The sequence below is a fragment of the Carassius auratus genome, chromosome 30, assembly GCF_003368295.1.
Source record: "Carassius auratus strain Wakin chromosome 30, ASM336829v1, whole genome shotgun sequence".
In the NCBI taxonomy this organism is placed as follows: Eukaryota; Metazoa; Chordata; class Actinopteri; order Cypriniformes; family Cyprinidae; genus Carassius; species Carassius auratus.
This window is the reverse complement of record NC_039272.1, coordinates 719,182-740,469: the sequence shown is the minus strand read 5'-3', so window position 1 is coordinate 740,469 and position 21,288 is coordinate 719,182. Positions and strand designations below refer to the sequence as shown.

Sequence of the window (21,288 nt, the reverse complement as noted above, 5' to 3'; positions counted from 1 at the left end):
CGTAATAGTCGTATTTGTAGTGGAAACCATTCAAATTTTCTGCGATGGTTTCTATAGTTTTTTGGTAACACTTTAGAATAAGGTTCCATTAGTTAATGTTAGTTAACTACTTTCGTTAACATGAACTAAGCAAGAACAATCTTTCTACAGCATTTATACGTCTTAGTTCATGTTAATTTCAACATTTACTAATGCATTATTTAAATCAAAAGTTGTGCTTGTTAACATTAGTTAATGCACTGTGAATTACCATGAACTAACAATGAATAACTGTATTTTCATTAACTAACATTAAAGAAGATGAATAAATACAGTAATAAATGTATTATTCATTGTTTGTTCATGTTAATTAATACAATAACTAACATTAACTAATGGAACCTTATTCTAAAGTGTTACCAGTTTTTTTTTTTTTTCAGCAGGGGTAGGATGTTTTATTTCAGTCACGCTTTGGTTTGTTACTTTATCTGTAAGCCGTTGGCAGATTATTATAGCATCTATTTTACTGTAAATGGACATTTTGCATGTCATTTGTTTTTACCGGGCGTATTGTAGCATGCACAAAAGCTTCTCCACTCTCGGTCCTTATCTGCTTTTTGTATCTGTCTTTCCTCTCAGATCCCCGTCCATCCCGTCAATCAGCGGGTCAGATGCGTGCACACAGAGCACAACATCTGAACCCTGGATCATCTTCTACAGACCTTCCACCATCTCTCTGTTTAAGAAGAAGCTCAAGAACCACCATGGAGACCTCAGCCCTCTCGTGGGGAACTAACCTCACCGCCTCTGACCTCTACAGCTGCTTTAGTCTCTACAGGATGCACACACTGTACCCAATGCTGGATCCCATCCATGTCCTAATGTGTCCTAGCTTACAGGTGCCGATCAGTTGTTGGGAAGAAACATCTTAACCAATCACAACTCATGTGACAGGTGCATATAATCACCGAGCGATTTTAATAAGCAAAAGAGCGCCAGGATGCTACCAAAACGAACAAGTTTCCATTGCTGTAAAATGGAAAGATGTTTCTCTAGATGCTTTCACAGAAGCCGATTGGAGCGCACTGAAAGACTAAACCAAAATAACACCACGGTACCCAGCCAGCCCCTGCGGAGGAGAGATACCATTCACTTTTTAACCGCTAATGTAGGTCACCTGTTGTTGAGGAACACAGAACTCCTTTCTTCAGATGTAAGAGAGCTGGCTGAACTGGCGGAGGATTGATGTCACAATCATGTCCAGAGCAATTCGGGCTCAACAAGAAAAAACGAGAGAGAAAGAGGAGAAAGAGGCGGAGGGCAGAGAACCAAAGCTTGAAATCGCTAAAGTTGGACGATGTTCAAAACATCTCTGTGGACCTCGTTTTCGTCTCTCGTCGTTTGTGTAGGGTTTTGATCTTTCTGCGTTCCCTTTTAAGTGCCTTAAGGACTAAAAAACTAAACTCTTTTGTCTGTCTTCAATGCTGTCACAATGCCTCGATGATGTTAACAAGCATTAATAAGAGAATAAGCACTAAAGATGTGATTTTTTTCTTCTTGGGGATTCTCTGGATAAATGTCGTCCTGTGGGTGTCATTGGGCATATTATTCCTGTCAGGTTTTGGACTTGAGCAAGGGAAGCATTGTGATGAATGTTGTGTCATTCTGTGTGGGAACAATCGAACGTCATCCCCTTTCATTTCACTCTCCAATGAAGGCAGTGGTGAAATTCTTCCAAAACAATTTGCTCTTTCTCCCTCTTCGCCACAACTGAAGCACTTTTCCAGCCGGCAGAAACCACGCGGATCACTGCGAGGATTGAGGACGCTTCCTAAACTGGTGAAAAAGGATAGTTAGCCCAATTTTGTCAGCATTTACTCGCCTTCGTGTCGTTACAAACCTTTGGAACGCAAAATAAGATATTTCGAAAAATGTAGTTTATCCAAGAAAAGAACACTGTGCCTCATTCATGGAATATTTTTTTTTGTGTGTGTGTGTGTTTATATTGTTCATAAAACCACTCCTAAAAGTGTTTGTATTTTCAAAATATTAATTAGTATGAAAACCCCGTTCCCAATCATGCATAAAAAGCTAACATTAGTTTCCACTTTATTATTGATTTATTAGTCTGAGAACCAGTAGTGTTTGTCCACAAGCTGAAGACGCCGAATAACTTGTAAATTATAAAAAGTAACATTTATTCAATTAAAAATTAAACATGTTTCAAAACGTCATTGGTTCACTGATAGGTTTCTAGTTACACTTTATTGAAAGACTTTATGTATAATGCATTTTAAAGGGGTATTAAAGAGTATAATGCATTATAATTATTCATAATGTGGCATAAATAATCAGAACATAATTTTAAATGCATAGTGTAAAAAATAATTGAAAAGTCTCATAATGTATTAGCGTATTCATGAGATTGTACAGTGCATTACAAGGCATCATTGATGCAGTAAAACTACTTTTATTTAATTGTAGTTATAATTTAACCAAGCTTTCCTTAAAAAAAATTAATAAGATAAAAAAAGTATTATACAGATTTAATTTCTGGTCTGTAAAATGCTTTTTTACATGTTTGAGCAGAGGTTTTGTTACATGTGCACCTTCTTGATCAGGAGTCACCAGACACAAAGTGAATCATTTTATGAAGCATTTGATTCAATCGATTCAAAGTTTTGAAGCTTTGTTTCCACCTTCACTAATTGACACACGTTATACTATTGATCTGAGGTTTACAGTGCATTTCTGAATTCAGAGGAGAGTTTATGGGAATGTAAATTTTACTAGCAGATTACTCTGAATTTACACTGATATTAATGAATGTTTCATGAATGAGGCCCATTGTAGCTATAAAAGTGAGTAAATGATGACAGAATTATCATTATTATCTGTTGAGTGTCACGACACGTGTCTTGCGGTTCACAGCACTTGCACAGCCATCATTCACAGGTCAACAGTTTTCTATTTAGTTCTGTGCAGGACTTCATGTAAGTTTTAGTAATATTGTAAAAGGCCAGGGGATCATGCCATGCTTGTGGGAAATGCCACACTCACTGTCAAAAAACGATTTAACACTCACTACATTATGCACTTTATTACTGAAGTACTTATCCTGTGTGATGTTTTATGCACAACCAAAAGCATTTTTTATATCTCAGATTGCATCTTTTTGAAAATCAGTAAACTGTATAACTTTATAACACAAGCCGCCCATCCAATGCAAGCTTTAAAGATCTGTTTTTCCTCAATCCAATGCTGTATTTTGGTCTGCAGTCTGTTCATTATTGCATACTTCGTCAGACCCTTAGCTGCCCATGCATACTAAAGTGTCACCGGTCACAGAAAGAGAGTATAATAAACACAAAGTGACAGGTTAAATCTAGCAAGGTCATATTCGTCTGGAAAGGCTGGTGAATAATACAGAAACCTGACGTCCATTTAGATCGCAAAGCACTTATACCAGTAAAAAAAAAAAAAAAAAAAGTGTAATATCGTTGTGTGGTCTATCGCAATGTTAGTGGGCTTTCCATCCGAGAAACCAAGATAGGAATCCCTCCAGTTTTGGGGAAAGAGTGCTTCCGGGGATTATACAAGAAGATGTTGTTTTCATTTGATTGTAAATAAAATAGTGAGAATTTTAATTTATGCCATAAATTATTGTTATTTTGGATGTAAAATGGGATATAATCTATCTTTTGTATAAGTAAGTACCTTTGTAGTTTTTATTTAATGTGTCCTGAGTGCAAAAATAAATATGCATGTTTCTTACGCCTGGCGCGTGTTTGCTCTGTGCACAGAGTGTGTGATGTCACTAATGCCCTTTTTTATTAATAATGACATGCGGTCATTTACATAGAGCAGAGAGGGAATTTACAATGCAAATTAGATACTTCAGGACACTCCGACATTCGCTTGCACGATGACCAAAGTTGCACACACAACCACTGCATTCTGTTGAAAGACATGACAAAAAGGGAAATATGCAAACACGCATGCATTGGAAAACTAGACAGAACTACAAAACACTAAACATCTGCAGAAGAGGAAGAAAAGTGAAGGGAGGAAGAAATTCAGCTCTGATGTTTTCTGCGCTGCTCAAATGCTTATCTGATCAAATGAATAGCAGACGCAGAGTTGATGCACAAACAAAGCTTGTATTACAGGCCCCATGTGTAAGCCATTTCCCCTGTGTGTGTGTGTGTGTGTGTGTGCAGATGTTTGTGGTATGTGAGGTGGGCATAGTATATTGCACACAAATGTGCATCAGAAGAAAAAAAAAACATTTATCAGTGAGGTTTGTTACTGATCTGTAGGTTATAAATAATGCACTCAGAACTAATTGTACTACATTTGTGGCGTTTTGTCAGTTTATGAATATGAATCCAACAGTGCCCTCTACTGGAGGGGATCACTTAACACAGTTAAGTTTCTCTTCTGCAGGACACTAAAGGTAGGAAGTGTATTAACAAATTAATTGCTGATGGCCAGATGATATGATATTTCAAGCAGCCTCAGTAAAAAAAAAAAAAAAAAAAAAAAAAGGAGAAATAGTAAAAAGAAAAAAGAAAAAAATGCAGCAAATTAATCGCTTTGTCTAAAAAACATTTCTGACATAATAATAAAAATAAAACATTAAAACAATTTATGTCTGTAGTTTTTCCACTTCTTTATTTCTGTGACAATTTTGTATATCTACATAATTAAATACAGTACAGACCAAAACTTTGGACACAATCAATCAATCAATCACCTTTATTTATATAGTGCTTTAAACAAAATAAATTGCGCCAAAGCACTGAACAACATTCATTTGGAAAACAGTGTCTCAATAATGCAAAATGATAGTTAAAGGCAGTTCATCATTGAATTCAGTTATGTAATCTCACAACACACGAGAGATGCTTAGCACTTGTTGGCCCTTTTGCCTTCTGTCTGTGGTCCAGCTCACCCCTAAACCATCTGGATTGGGTTCAGGTCCGGTGACTGTGGAGGCCAGGTCATCATCACTCTCCTTCTTGCTCAAATAGCCCTTGATGCCTTCAGTGTGACTCTACAATTCTCATAGTCAAGAAAACTCTTTGAAGGAGAAGGTGTGTCCAAATTTTTATAATTTTTTCATGATTTGTATTATAATCCTACAGTGAACAATCCCATCCCCACAGAAAAAACTTTCACTATTGTTGTATATTTGTAGCAATAGCCAAAAATGCATTGTATGGGTCAAAATGATAAATTTTTATTTTATGCCAAAAATCATTAGGATATTAAGTAAAGATTATGTTCCAAGATATAAAGTATATTATAAACAATCATAAGTGTCATTTTATCAAAACTGAGATTTATGCATCATCTGAAATCTGAATAAATCATCTCTCCATTGATGTGTGGTTTGTTAGTAGGACAATATTTGGCCGAGATGCAAGTTTTTGAAAATCTGGAATCGGAGAGTGTAAAAACAAATTGTAAATATTGAGAAAATCATCTATAAAGTTGTTCAAATGTAGTTCTTAGCAATGCATATTAATAATCAAAAATTAGGTTTATATATTTACAGTAGGAAATTAGTTAAATATCTTCATGGAACATGGTCTTTACTTAATATCCTAATGATTTTTTGCATAAAAGAAAAATCAATAATTTTGACCCATACAGTTTTTTTTTTTTCATTAATATATTTAAAGAGTGATGTGTTTGAAGTCTTTGATCATCCTGTCACTGTAAGCTTGTTATGATTATGATTATTATTTTCTAGTTTGAGATGATGACTGTATTCACCAAAGTGACCAACCCTCTTCTCTGATGCAAGGTCATTAAACCAGTGTTAGATAATATTATAGGTTTTATTTGAATATTTTCAGTTTTCATCGTAGTTAAGTTTTTTGTAATTTTTTTAATTATTATTTTACTGTTGTTTTTGTAGATTAAAATGTATGAAAATACTTTTTTAACATTGTATTTCAGTCAACATTTAGTACAAGTAACAAAAATGTTTAATGGTTTTAGTTAACTATGATAACCCTACACAGGACATTTTACAGTCTCTCAACATGGACTTGTTCACTGTTAAATTGCAAGGCACAATTTTTTTATTTTTTTTTGGTAAATACACTTTTTATTTTATTTATTGCAAAAAAAAAATATATATATATATATATTTTTGCATATTTTGTATAATAACTCTCAATATAATAATATATATATATAATATCACTTATTTTAGAGAGGAGATATACAGTGTATGGTACAGTATGTATTTTTTTATTTTTTATTTTTTTTTCGGTCAGGCTGTATGATGCATATAGTTTTCAGATGATCCCTGTGTTGGGTGAAGTGATTGCAGGAGACTAGAAATCATATCAGTATTTGGTGGAGGGCATCCGAAAGTTCCCAGACCAGGTAACAAATTAACTTCAGACATCTCATGCATTCAATGCAAAGTTTGCATCTTCATTTCGTCTAAAATAAAACCGTGCTCTTGCAATTTAAGAACCTGTAAGACTGTTTCACTAACTGCAGGTCTTGATGCCCAAATCCAATTTTCTGACTATATCCAATTTTTTTTGACGACCCGCTTACATCATCTTTTAAAAGTGTCCCGTATCTGATTTTTGCATTTACACTATACACTACTTAAACTACCAAACGTAGACGTTCTGACCCGGAAAAGGAAGTAAAACAGCACGAAATACAATGGATGCGGATGTAAATAAAATTATACAGTGATTTGCTTTCCACAATATTTTGAAAAGTCAACAAAAAAATCAGCAAAACATTGGTCTCGTACGGCAGAGAAAAAAAGAGGAGCCCTTGTTGCAGCCTGGGCGAATTTTGCGCCTATAATAAGTCATGTGATCTCAGCTGGTGGTGTCCACCTGAGTTGACGTCACTTTTTTAATGACGTATGTAACCTGACCGGACAAATCGTTGCTGTTAATTCAAGATTCAAGCTCAGCATGTGTCAGCTTACAGCGAGTGATGCCTTCTCTCCGAATGAACTCTGATAAGAAAGAGTTGTTCAACAAACAATAAGTGGAGGACGTTAAAATGACCACCGTTTGACCAGTCACTGGGGTCTTAGGATGAGAAGTCCTTTATCCATGTGATTTTGTTGGGAATGGAAACACTTTCTCTCTCTGGCAGACATTAAAATGTTCTTTAAAGTGTTGTGGTTTTAATTGAGCTGTTGAAAATGGCTTAATTTTAAAGGCTGATGAAATGCGAGCAGTTTTTTATTTGTACAAGCTGGACAATGTGTTTTGGGTCTGTTGGAAGCACATGCTGACCTTGTAAAAGAGTAAATATATTATGTTCTTTGATCGCATTACAAAATGTAAGTTTAGTAATGAATGCTCTGAATTCTTGCTGTGGTCTGAATCGGTGTCAGATTTCTACCAAAGTAGATCCACACACATTTGCAATTGGTTCATAACATGAAAAACATCCCTGTGTGGGAGAAAATGAAACTGTCAAATGTGTTTTTACTTTAATAAAACCATATATCTTTTAAGGTCTTTGTACACTTTGTTACAAACTACTAAAAAGTTAAAATCAGTTTTTGGTCAGAGAATATTTAATCGTCTTGTGTGCAATTACCATGTATTTACAAAGTCTCATAGTTCTCTCAAAAAACAACACCACCAACCTCACAGACACTCTGAACATAAGACATGGCTTGAAGATAAATATATTAGTCAATAAATATTCAGAGAACATATTTCCATTTATGAAATGTGATGCTATACAGATACAGAAATATACACGGATCAAGCTCTAACCTTTAACATTTGTAAAACGATACTGGAGAAAATAATTATATCTTTAAAAAATATTACTTTTTGTACACATTTTCTTTTATACAATCTTAAGTGCTACAAACAATACGAAATATTAAATAGTGACTCAAGTACCCAGAAAAAAAATTCAAAAATTCAAAAATTGTTTATTTGCGATACATATCTCTATGCAAAGCAAAAGTAGATTCTTGTTTAGTCTATGTATAAATAGTTATTTTAAAATGACCGCCTGTGTAAGCTGCATGGGTACATTTCATAGAAACAGTATAAAATACTCTGTAAAAACAGAAAGGCATGATGATATGATGATGCATGTGTAAAAGCATGAGTGCAATGTGTAGTTATTAAAGGTAATTATGCGATTTTTGATATATATATACCACTGCATTCCAATCTCTTTAAACCATTATACTTTGGCGTCTTTCTTACAAACTGTTAGCTTTAATAAAAAAAATTGTAATGTAAATATTAGGGGTCAAATATTAGACATCCTATACTTCTAACCCTAAAGTAGACAGGTTCTAATTCTACCAGTGGTGTTTTGACTGAACCCTGGAGACAAACTAAACTTTGGTGTGATATATATATAGTATCTCAGTAGTCTCCATTGATTAGGAATATAAAAATTAAATAAAAAGCTTCTGTATTGGTCTGTTTCTGTACACGATTAAGGCCCTGAGAAGTGATGAGAAAGAGGGAGGCGAACATATTCCTAGTTATGTTTTCAGAGAAGTTACCTCAGCACCTGTTGTGTACTCCCTCAAGATGCAGTGTACCATTTTGGTTTTAATATCTCTAAATTAAATCCTTTAGTCGACTGAGATGTACGTACATGCTGTTTGACTTCGTGCTGCACACATGCATGCAATTCTGAATGAAATATGTGTACAAGGATCATTCAAACCATTGTAGCTAATACCATGGAACTCCGCCATAATCTAAATTGTCATAATGTAAAAGTTAGTCGTATACATTTACAGACATTTCCCCTGGTCTTAATCCAGGCGAGAATTAAGCATAATATCATGATGATCCATATGACTCACATTTCTGAGTTTGTGCTGCATGAGGAAGATATAGCTTTGTGCTTTCGCCTTCTATAAATAATGAGTTGATGTGACAGATTCTGAAGGCCACAGGAATGAACAAAATAAAAACTGTTAAACATTTATTGATTTTCAAGAGCTTGTGTTGTGTTAGGGCTTCCTATCATAGCCCTGATCCGTCAAAGGACGCTTTGCTGCCCCCTTGTGTTTCAGACGCGCCGGTACACTGCGAGGAAAACAGTGCTCTTGCCTCCTCAACTTGACCTCTACATTGTCCTGAGGTGAAAAACAAGTGCTCCTCAGAAGTTCTCTCCTCCCTCTCTACAGGAAGTCTAGGAGGGAGCAAACTTGTTTGTGGTTCTGGACCCAAGCCTAATTCACAGTCTGTATCCTCAGGAATTATGGGTATCCGCTGCGCTAACTCGCAGCAGCCCTGTCCCATGCAGCCGTCACTGTCCGTCAGGGCGTACTGTACATTAACCGAACAATCTTCAGCGTAATGACTAGCGCTTCCTCTGTGCACAGTCATCTCTGTGTAGAAGCAGCATGGCAGCCCGTCGTAAGTAATGTGATCCGGAGACGGTAGCTGCTCAGTGTTAACGCTGTAAAAGTTTGGTGGGGAAGACTCCGTGGTCCACCTGCAGTGTCCCCGGTCATCTGCTTGCTTGCCTTTACACTCTAAGTTTAATTGGGGTACCTCAAAACAGCAGTTGCAAGCTACCCCTTGCTCTCCACAAGGCTTCATAGAGCTGTGGCTCCTTTCTAACAGAGCGCCCTCTAAGGGCCCAGCTGAGGTAGTGCTAGTAAGTTCCCTGGTTTCCACCGAAGAGTGGCTACTACAGTTGGGCTCCAGGCTGCAGCTGGACAACTGATCTCCAGAACTGTAACACTCTCCAGTCGGAGGCTGCAAGCAGTCCTTCATAGTTGATACCGGGGCCAAAGTATCATCGGTTTGAGGGGTGGCAGCAAACGCCGTCCCAGCCTCCCCGGCCGAACCCCGACACGGACTCTTACTGCGGTACACATAAGGATCGTAATCGCTGCTTAGCGAACTCCGGAAGGTCGAGCAACTCCCATACACTCCCTGGTTGCTGACTTCCGTGCAATCCAACATGGAGTCGCTGGAGGAGCAGTGGCACTGACCCGAGCTGCTACTGCTGTCGCTTCCGGGACAGTCCGCAAGGTAACCGCTACACACAGAGCGATGCCCGTGATAACAACTAAGTCCCGAGGAGCTTCCGGAGTCACCCAGTCGGGAAGAGGAAGCCGCTGCCATGTGCACCACAGTAGGATACAAAAGTCCGTGCTGGAAGGGTCGACCGTGACCTTTGTGGAGGCCGTTACCTTGCTGACCATCAGCTTGCGGAAAGGTCAAGCCCTGATAATAGTAGTGCTGGTACATGGTCTCGTATTGGGAATAGCAGGCTGCACGAGAAAAATTGCGTCCGTGGAATTTGGGGCGTTTGAAAGTATGGCTTTGCGGATAAGCGTGGTGCTCCAGGCCGCAATGGTGCGGGTTTAGCGTGTGCTCCAAGTGGAGGGCAGGGTAGCCCCGTATAAAGGAAGATTGTGGAGGATAGATGCCTTGCTCAGGGTGTTGGTCCACTGTTAGAACAGTGATGGGGTTTCCATGGGGGTCAATGCTGGTCCGAGTAGGGAAGGCCGTCACTTGTCCAGCTCTCTGGACCCTTCCCGGATAATGAACAGGGAGGACGACTCTCTGCTGGCGGCTGTGGACTGGGTTTCCCGGATCAAGACAAACAGCGCCTGGGTTTCCCTTTTTTTGTTCTGGGTGGAAAGAAAAAGGTCAGAGGTCAGAAATGAACTGATTCCAGACCAAACATTTGGACCGGCATCTTATGCTTACCAATAATGTTGTGCCTGCAGTGTGGACAAGTGTGGTGCTGAAGTAGCCAAGGGTCCACACATTTCTTGTGGAATCGGTGAGCACAAGGGATCACTCTCAACTCCTGAAGGAATGAAATGAAAAGGATTGAGAGGTCAACCCATCTGTCTTAACATAAGTTTTTGATAGACTTTAGACTATCGTCTCGATTGAGGTTACGTACTCAAGTTACACTGCTATGCACTGTGGTCATGAAAATGTATCGTTTGCACACACTTTTAAGCATTGTGTTTTAAAAACAAGTGATGTTAAACCATTTAAATGCAGACAACAGCGATATATGTGCACTGTTTCTGAATGAATCCACTGCTTGTAAAGCATGCAAGTTGTTTTGTTGCTTCATTGACCTTGAATGGTTAAATACACATACTTATATGTATGAAAATACCGGTCTTCGCAAGTATCCTTGTAAACACAGTCATTTAGGTCTTAAGTGAAAGTAAACAGCTAGTATTCTGGATCTGGTTATTCGGTCTTAAAGGGGAAGCTGCTTATTATTATTCCTCCTGTCTGTCATTCATCTTAAGTCTCTCACTACTCTTAACTAAATCACTTTTGTAACTTTCATAATAGTGTGTAAAATGAGTTTTTCTCTTTTCTCTGTCTCTTTTTTTATTGACAATGGTTACAAGAAGTATGGGAATTTTTTTTTTAATATAAATACCTGCCTCAACACAGCCTGCAAGTTTTTAGTATCCTGGAAGATCGTTCAAGGTGCGTTTAATTCGGGTTGGAACGAGGAAGGTTTTCGCATAGCTAAAAACAACATCATTCAACGTAAACTGTAGATGGCGCCACCCTTACACAGCATGCTAGTGCTAAAGATGCTAAAAATCACAGAAGTTTTTAAACTAGTGCTAACAGGACTTGTGACCAGATACTTTTTATAAGACTAATAAGCCCAACAATTCAAACTAAGGCAAGGTATCTCAAAATGAAAAACTTGAACAATTTCCGACCCCTTCCGAGAGATGATCCCCTGTGCTTTCAGTCGGAAAGCATCACAGAAGTCATTCTCTGTCCCCGAACATGACTCATCCCCCTCCCTCTGCCTTTCCACCCTGTTTCTCTTCATCAGCACAGACAAACTCTTTGATGCCTTTGAGTCTTTTATATTGCCACTTCCTGTGTGATTCCCAGATGCCTCGACTTCTTTGTTGTGTGCTTTTTTTTTTGCATGGATCATAACCACAAAGACGAATAAAAATACACCACCAGCAGTACTCTTCATATACTTTGATACAAAAGAAGTTCAGGGAGGTTAAAACATGGATGTTTAACACAACACTGTCAAGAACCTCAGAGAAGTCCATTACAAAACAAACCAACCAAAATAAACTACAAGCATGACTAATTTTCCAGGACTTCGTAGTAGAGGCTTGGCATCCCCGTTTTGTCTCTCATTTGGTTTCGGAATAGATTAGAGAACTGACAAGGTGAGGAAACACTGATTGTTGGTTAAATGTGAAATATTTTTCTTTTGTAAAAGAAAAGCTACATGTTTTCAGAAGATCTTTACCTCGCCATCGATGTATTTCTCGAGGCATATGGCACAGTCTGGTGTGGAGCTACTGCTCACTGAGTCTGAAGCTCTGCAGCTGACCTCACGCTGACCCTTGACCTTAGCCTTGAACTTGCGTGTTTCCATCTTCTCCAGAGCCTGAATGGCCATCCGGTTCATGGAGCTCTGACAGGTGAGGAAACGATTACGGATAGAGGAAGAGACAAGGCATGTCAAAACAAGGCATGTCAGGCATGCAACAAACTTCTTTAAATTGTACATGGACACGAAACGAATGGATTGAATTGCATGAAGCAATGTGGTTAACATTTAGACCCTGCATTGTGGAGCCTCACCTGGCTGCGTCTTTGCTTGAGCTTTATCTTGATGAGGAGGATGAGGCAGACCAGAGACACCACAACAAAGAACGCCAGGAAGATTCCCATGTCAAAATACTCTGTGGGCTGCAATAGGACACAACGACAGGAAAACTTCAGCACATTTTAAAAGTTAAAGTGTATGCAGGAAACCTTACATACAAAAAATATATATAATATAATATAATATAATATAATATAATATAATATAATATAATATAATATAATATAAGATTACAAACTTTAGAAAAATGACAATGACTGCTGTAGAGGGCGCACTTTAATGTAGATACATGTGAATAAATGTAACTTTTGGAGAGTTTTATACATCCTCTGCACCAACTCTGTAATCGTCTTTAAGTAAAACACTATCATAAGATAAAACATAAAAAATTATCATTATATTATTATATATTTAAATATTAAATATTTATTAAAACATTAGTAATCTGTAACTGTCTGTAAGCAAATAAAAAACAGGTTAAAATATAAATTGTTTATATTATTTTATATTATATATTGAAAAAAATATTGTACATATATTGTATTATATATATATTTCTTTTTTTATCACAAAAACATTAGTATTCTGTCTGGAAGCAAAACACTGCTAAAAATATTTATTTATTATTATATTATATTATATTATATTATATTATATTATATTATATTATATTATATTATATTATATTATATTATATTATATTATATTATATTATATATTTTAAAAATGACAAAAAAATCTAGTACTCTGTAAATTGTACTCGGTTTGAAAGTAAAAAAAAAAACTGCTTAAATATTTTTATATTATTTAAAACAAATGACAAAAAACTGAATTGTAACTATCTGTAAGTAAAACACTGCTGTTATTTATTTTTTATATTTTACATTACATTGTATATATAAAAAAACATCAAAAAAGTATGTAAGTAAAACTGCTTAAAAATATAAATCACTAAAACATTAGTACTCTGTAACCATCTGTAAGCAAAACAATTCTAAATATATGAATTTATTATTACATTATATATTTTTTTAAAAATCACCAAAAAAATCTAGTACTCCATAACTGTCTGCAAGTAAAAAAAACGCTTAACATTTTATTAAACTACATTATATTACATTACTATAATTTCTTTTAATCACAAAAACATTAGTACTCTGTAACTGTCTTTAAGCAAAACAAACACATTCTGCTAAGAATATTAATTTATTATTAGATTATTATTATAAATTTTTTTAAAAATGAAAAAAAAAAAAAAAATTGTACCCTGTAACCTCCTGCAAAGAAAAAACTGCTTAAATGTTCTTTGTTTATATTATATTATATTATATTATATATAAAAAAATGAAAACTGAACTGTAACCATCTGTAATTAAAACACTACTTATATTTTTATGTTATATTATATATATATAAAATGACAAAAATGTATTACATCTAAGTAAAACACTGTTTAAAAATGTATATTATATTATAATATAGTATGGTATAGTATAGTACAGTATATTATTGAAACTTTGTGACCCATCTCTACTAAGCATCCCCTCTTACCCTTATCGGTCGATGTTGGATTCTGGCTCGTGCCACCTTTTGCTTATTGACTATGTTCATCAGTTTAACCGCATCAGCTCCTTTGACATAGACCACTGGCCTCTTTACAGGGTCCTCCGAAACCTCGTTCAGCTAGAGAAAATAATGAGAGAAAACACAGATCTTGAGAAACGTATTTCAAGCTCTCATACCAGACCACTTAACAATTAAATGGGACAGTTATTTAGAGACAAAATCCTTAAAATCAGCAGCAACAACAACAATAAACATTACATTATGGCTTTACATCTAAAGATGCACTTGGAAAATACACGTTATTATTTGAATGAATGACGTTTCCAATCATTATTCAATCTGCCAAATCAACATGAACTCAGTTGCTGGGGAAAAGCTCCACCGCTGACATGCAGGCATGAGAAAAAGCAACCTATAGAGTCCAGACATGGAAACTGTGGTTGGGCCTTTTTCTCTATAGAAGGGGAAAGTAGCAGTAAAGCAATTGCATGTTGTGGATATGGATGCCTCGATTTAGCCTCGTAGCTCCCTTAGACTACAGCTCCAGTCTGTAATTTGAAAAACCTGAGGGACATACCAGGGACATTCAAGCCTCTATTTCTCCTGCTGTCGTCATGTCTGTCATGTGAAGTATGGGAAGTTGAAAGACAGTCATTTAAGTGTTCTTCCCCTCTCATTTTTTTTAATTTTTTGGGGTCCGTTGGATTTTCATTCAAGAAAAGATGCGCAGACTCAAATTGCAAAAAAAAAAAAAAAAAAAAAAAAAAAAAAAAGATTTTATTTTGTTTTCTAGAATAAATGTGTCCCTGGAGCACAAAAACAGTTTTAAGTCTCTGGGGTGTATTTGTAGCAATAGCCAAAAAATACATTGTATGGTTCAAAATGACAGATTTTCTTTTATGCCAAAAATCATTAGGATATTAACTAAAGATCATGTTCCATGAAGATATTTTGTAAATTTCCTACTGTAAATATATCAAATATATTAATTTTTGACTAGTAATATGCATTGCTATGAACTGTAAACGTGGTTTTCTCAATATTTCGATTTTTTTTGCACCCTCAGATTCCAGATTTTCGAATAAGTAAAACTACATTTTGTTCGTTTTTGAATAAAACAAGCAAAAAATCAAACCAACAAACAAACAAAAATAAAATGCCAATGGGGCAAGAAAAATATTATTGTTTAGCCTTTAAAATAAGATACATTTTCTTATCCCACTTGCATTTTGTTTTCAGCAAAAACTACCTAACTTTTTTTATAACAACAAGACTTAATATCTTAAGTCATTTTACTTGTCATGTGAATGCATATTGATTCAAACGTCTAGATATTTATCCTAGAAAACCACAAAAATACTAAGTAAGAAAATAATTTATTGCAGTGCACATTTCCAAAAAGGCATTCTCTATCTTTTCACATTGCATTTATTGCATGTTACAAATACAACAAAAATTGTATCACTTGCATGCATTTTTCATTAATCCACAGTATATTTGGTATCACAGATGTATTTGGTAATATACGTCTGCTTACAGGGGAAGAAAAGAAAAAGAGAATGAACAAGGGGTAGGAAACTAGAGCAGGTGATGATGATGATTAAAACTCTCCTCGAGGCTTCACACTGTAATCTGTGTGACCGAGGAACCGATGAGTCTGGACAGAGATGCTGGCGCTGGAATGTTTTCATGTGGTCTACACAGGAGCTCTTTTATCTCGTCTGTACAGCGTTTACAACTGAACGAGGGAGAGGGGGAAAAAGCAAGTCTGGGCCTGGTTTGGAAGAGAAAAATACCACAGTGAAAGAGAGGGGAGTGGAAAAAAGACCCTTGGCTTCTCAAAAGCAGAGACGAAGAAAAGGACTTCCGCAGATCAGACAGCGGTGAGAACAGAACCACGGTAGTGACTCCAAGTAAAGTGTGTTTCTTCAAGAAAATACCAGTGCATCCTGCCTCTCCAAAATAGTATGTGGTGCTTAGGGTTGCCAAACGTGCCCAGATTGCATAACTTCTGAGAATTATATAACTTTGTGTGTGTGTTTATTTTCATGATGTTTTCCCATCCAAAAACAAAGGTAAATGTTTAATGTTTCTGAAAAAGTCTCTTATGGTCACCAAAGCTGCATATATTTGATAAAAAAAAAAAAATTATATATATATAATTCAACTAATTTGCTGCAGTTTTGAAAACAAACGCTGCTTAATATTTTACCTGGAAAAGTGTTTTTTTTTTTCCAGGATTCTTTGATAAATAGAAAGTTCAATAGAGCAGCATTTATTTTAAATTATTTTTATACACATACTTATTACTTACATATTACTTTCAATCAATTAAATGCATCCATATTGAATAAAATATATTGCATTGTAATGCATTCAAAGATATGTAACCACCAATTAAACACTATTGACTTGCCATCATAAAACATGACTTTTGACTTCAAATGGAAGCATTATGCATAAAATGACACATTATGCACATGATATTAAATGGACGTATTGCTGATAAACACATCAGTGATGACACTCACCTGGTCGATGGCATCTGGATTTTCTGAGACGTCAAAGATAACAGCGGTGGCTCCTCTCTGAATGGCTCTCTTCGCCTGTGAGAACCACAACAAACACAAAATGGTTATTCTACTGCACTTAGAGATCCCAAATCTCTTTTAAAACTGCTAATGTAGTGCTGAAAGTAAGCAGTGAAATCCGAAACACTACAAAGTAATTACCATTGTTACCATTTTGGTATTTCTATACGGTACTAGTTCTACTATTTTACTACTATCATTAATTTCATTATTTATTTATTTAGGTACTAGCATTTATTTCTTATTCTTTTGAATTGGCTTTTATTTTAATCTTTTCAGATTTAGTAAGTTTGTAAGGTGCTTTTGTAATTTTTATTAGTTCTTTTAAATATATATTATGGTTTAAAAAAAAAATTTTTTACACACATTTTTATTTTATTTTTAATTAGGCAAATTTCAATATTTGAAATTATTATTATTTTTTTTTGTGTGTGTCAACCAATATTCAGATTTTATTTCAGCTTTATTTCTATTAAAAATGGCTTTTAACAGTTTTAGTTTGAATGTTAGTAATAAAAAGATACTGGCAATTACTGAATTGGAATTAAAACAAGGAACTGTGAGTCAGCAAACCCCAAATACTTAAAATGTGGAAGTTACTTTAAGCTTCCACATAGTTTTTCTTAATTTAAACGATTTGCATTCATTAGAATGCAACCCAATTTAAAGACACGGCAGACTTTTTCAGAAGACCATGTTAAATGTTGGACCGGAGTCACTCCCAGCCAATAGAGGGCGCTCTTACACTTCAGCTAGATGTTTCACGACTCAGTTTGCAGAACAAGTAAACACACTCTGTGATGGTTAAAGTGGCTTTCTGTACATACAGTTCAAAGCTTTGATCAATGTGTTCGGTTCTGTGATCGCTGCTTCATTTTGATGTTCATTCATTGTTTTATCATTTTAACAGATGATCAACATCACATAGCCAGACTCGTATTTTGTTTACACACTGACGGCTGGGTTTGTTCCAGCTCCACTCATGCAAAAGAAATAAAGAACAAGCTGAAACAAAAAAGCAACCTAAAGAGATCAAAGCGACAATGCGTTGCTCTATAACTCTGTTATCAGAGTAGCAAAGGGATGGCTCCGCTCCAAGCCCAAGGCATTCTGGGTACTGTGAGAGAAAGCATGGTCTCTCCACACACTGCCTGTAAGCTAATGCATGTCTGTGTGTGGAGACACAGCTAGTGACTGTTCAACAAACAGTGCATGTACCCGCAGACAGCATTACGCTGTTCATTTACGTCAAAGTGATTTATCTCAAGCTTACCTGAGTTGGTTTAGTTTGGGATTTAGTAGCTATAAAGCGAAAATTGCAGAATGTGTGATTATCTGAGAGTATGTCTCAACCTTTGTTTTTTCAATACAAGAATCCCACAGGAAAGTCACAGTGAAGCAGATTCCCATTCGGACTTCTGTTAACCCCGAGAAAACTCATGGGAATACAGTGCTGAAGAAATATTAAAAAAACCAAACTGAGAAATGAACAGAACCCTTCTTTACCTTTCTTGCATCTCAACATAATTTTTGATAAAGCAAGCAATTTTTATGAGAGCATATGAGGGGTGAAACAAACAATTTCCTGTAGTACATACAGGGAAAGCTGTAAAAGATCTAACCAGACATTTCATGTAATTTTACAGTAAAATGCTGTTAATCGTACCGTTGTTAGAATGAAAACACAAAAACTCTTAATAGTTTAACAGTAAGTTCCTGTAATACATACCAGGAAAAACTGTAAAAGATCTAACCAGACATTTCATGTAATTTTACAGTAAAATGGTGTTAACTGTACCGTTTTAAGAAGTAAAAATCAATGTATAATTTACAGTCATAAACCGATATTTCCAGAATTGACACGTTTGAAAGTAGCATTTTATTGTGCAGCGTTGAAATTCACTGATTTACATTCCAGTTTTCTTGATTTTAAATATGAGTTTTAGACCGTAAAATTATACTGTGTTTACGGTTTCTCTGTATGTTTTACCAAATTAACCACAGCTGGCAAAATTATAAAAAAAAAAAAACTATTACATTTTGTTTTACTTTGCAATGCACTATTTACGTATATATTTGCTACCGTGGTAAAATAAAGAAAAATAAAAAATAAAATTACAATTTAATAATAATTAAATATAAAATATAACCGGAAGAAAGATAAGCAACATGATATTCTTATTTTGTTGCTGCAATATTTTCACTATGCCCCAAGACTGTGCTCAGATCTGTAATTTAATCATTTAAAAGTGAACATGCTCTGTAAACAGTAGAACGGGGAAGACATGAGAAAATCCAAGGGGATTCACTGGACGCTGCATGAGGGAACACCTTGAGAGATGAAAACGAATGACAGTTAATGACTGTTTATGTCTTGTCAACATGTAAATTCATACTAGCGTTTAGCTGATTGACTGATCCACAGGAATGCAGAAACAGGCTTTACTCTCGCGCTCTACCTTGTTTGCTTCACATCAATGTGCTTCAGCTGTGTTTTGGCTATTTTGAAGATGGCAATTTCAGGTTATTATTAATAGCGCTGAATAAAAGAGCTTTAGGAAGAAAATGAAGGTTTGAGAGAGAAAGAATGAAAGAGAGAGAGTGTGTGCACATGTGGAACAAGGAAGAAGAAAGAGACGTGGAATCTACTTTGAGCAAGTGCTGTGATGTAGCAACTTGCCTGATGAGAGCAAAAAGAAACAAAAAAAGCTTCTTAAGATGAACCAAAGACCACCAAGCAACCCCCCCCCCCACACACACACACTGCCCTCCAGCTGTGCTTTGAAACTGTAGCTAGTTTTTGAATAAGTAGTTCTCTACACTACAAGCATTGAAGCTACTTCTGAAAAAAATATTGACTGAATGAAAATTAAAAAAAAAATAAAAAATGTAAATATGTACTTTATTTCAGTTGATAAGACATGACGTAAGATAAGACGTCTCGTTTTCATTTAGTTGAACTTAAAGCTGCAGTCCGTACTTGCTCAAATATTTTGGATCATTTTGAACAAATTATTTATTTGTTTATTTTTTTGTTAAAAATGATCCGAAATCAATATTTGAGCAAGTACATTGCCTTACACAATGGTTAGCTTTTAATAATGTTTAGCAAATGTGCTTCTTATTACAGATAGCCTGGGATTACACAAGATTTTTATATTAAAGACAACCAGTTCAACGGGAACATAAACCTTTTGGGGCTAATCTACACGTTAATACACACTTTACTCATAGTCACGTACTGTAATGCTGATGTTGTTAACATTAACAAGTTGAGAATAAAGTATAACAGTAATAATAATTTGCACGGTTTTATGTGATATGAGCTAACTGATCTTTAGATTAAATTGGTAGCGCGATTTATTGTAATGTTTTTTTCCTCAGTTGGTCAGAACAAATGTGGCAGACTTGTTCATATGACAATATCCCGTGAAACTTAATTTTTGGGTCATATATTCCAAGACGTAGGCTAGAATCTGTGAGTGCGAAGTACAGTAAATATCCACAACACAATATGAAAAAACTATAACATGATAGTATCTAAAATAACAGTGTTTATATTAATGACTGAGAAAACGCTGTTAAGGGGGCTACTTAAAAATTTGGTAATATCATTTATGATGTGATAACCAGAGTCACAGTTTTCTGGTGCTTTGAAAAGTGTTTTGTCACAGACAACACTCCATATCATGATTTGATTATGATTACAGGCCCACTTTTGATTTATTGATCCAAAATTCCAACATACAGTTGAAGTTGCAACAAATTGCTAGAAAGTACTACATCAACTCGTGCAAAAGTGATGTCCAGCTGGTCAAAAGTCAATTTATAGACCCTTGAAGCAATCATCTCTCCAATCTTTTTGCAATTTTCCCTCTTGATTTCTCCTCACCCCTTTTTATATCTCAGCAATCTTACTCACTCACTCTCTGGATCGCTATAATTAAAGTAATCAAGTTCTCAGAAAGCAAAGCTCTGCCATTACGCTGTAATTTCAGGTTGCCTTCTGGCCTTTGGGTTTCCTCAAAGATAAAGGCATATTTTCCTCATTTAGAGTTTACTTACATGTGGAGAGATTTTTTTTAATCCCCCTTCATTTTCTCTGTAAGTGCCAAGACAGTATTTAGGCAAGTCTTAGATTCTTGCAGGGAAAAAGGGAAATGGTAAAAAAGGAGAAAACAAAGTAAGCATCGAAGTCAGCGAAGTAGAAGTCTGTGGCTGCATGGTTTCTCACAGTCTCTTCACTGCGGGGTTTGCCTGGGCTACACTTCACATGAAAACCCAAACAACGCACTTAGCTCGAGTTTACACTGAGCTCCTTACTAGAACCACAACACTTAACGCTGAATAGACACAGACTAGAGCTGCTCGTTTGCTTTATATTTCTGCGTCAGTGCACAGGTTTAAGTGGAAAAGAGAAACTTTTACATCGAATTTACCTAAAATGCAAGGTAAACCACGTAAAAACACCCACAAATATGATTTAATTAGCTACCTGGGGTTGCTGGTGTAATATGGT

The 21,288-nt window shown here is 35.7% G+C and overlaps 2 protein-coding genes across 3 annotated transcripts in view; one reads left to right on the top strand and one right to left on the bottom strand.

The window, feature by feature from the left end:
* Positions 1-4,254, top strand: part of LOC113048757 (kremen protein 1-like) — a 61,066-nt gene extending 56,812 nt beyond the window's left edge. For both annotated transcript variants that reach the window (XM_026210587.1, XM_026210586.1), the window contains exon 10: positions 619-4,254. In XM_026210587.1, the coding sequence (XP_026066372.1) occupies positions 619-775 (157 nt within the window). In that variant the 3' untranslated portion in view covers positions 776-4,254. The remainder of the gene's footprint in view (positions 1-618) is intronic.
* A 3,199-nt stretch (positions 4,255-7,453) lies between these two features.
* Positions 7,454-21,288, bottom strand: part of LOC113048756 (E3 ubiquitin-protein ligase znrf3-like) — a 28,385-nt gene continuing 14,550 nt past the window's right edge. The window contains exons 3-8 of the mRNA XM_026210585.1: positions 16,710-16,784; positions 14,164-14,295; positions 12,588-12,695; positions 12,250-12,417; positions 10,692-10,794; positions 7,454-10,612 (exon numbers count right to left, since the gene is read on the bottom strand). Coding sequence (XP_026066370.1) covers positions 8,988-10,612; positions 10,692-10,794; positions 12,250-12,417; positions 12,588-12,695; positions 14,164-14,295; positions 16,710-16,784 — 2,211 coding nt within the window. The 3' untranslated portion in view covers positions 7,454-8,987. The remainder of the gene's footprint in view (positions 10,613-10,691; positions 10,795-12,249; positions 12,418-12,587; positions 12,696-14,163; positions 14,296-16,709; positions 16,785-21,288) is intronic.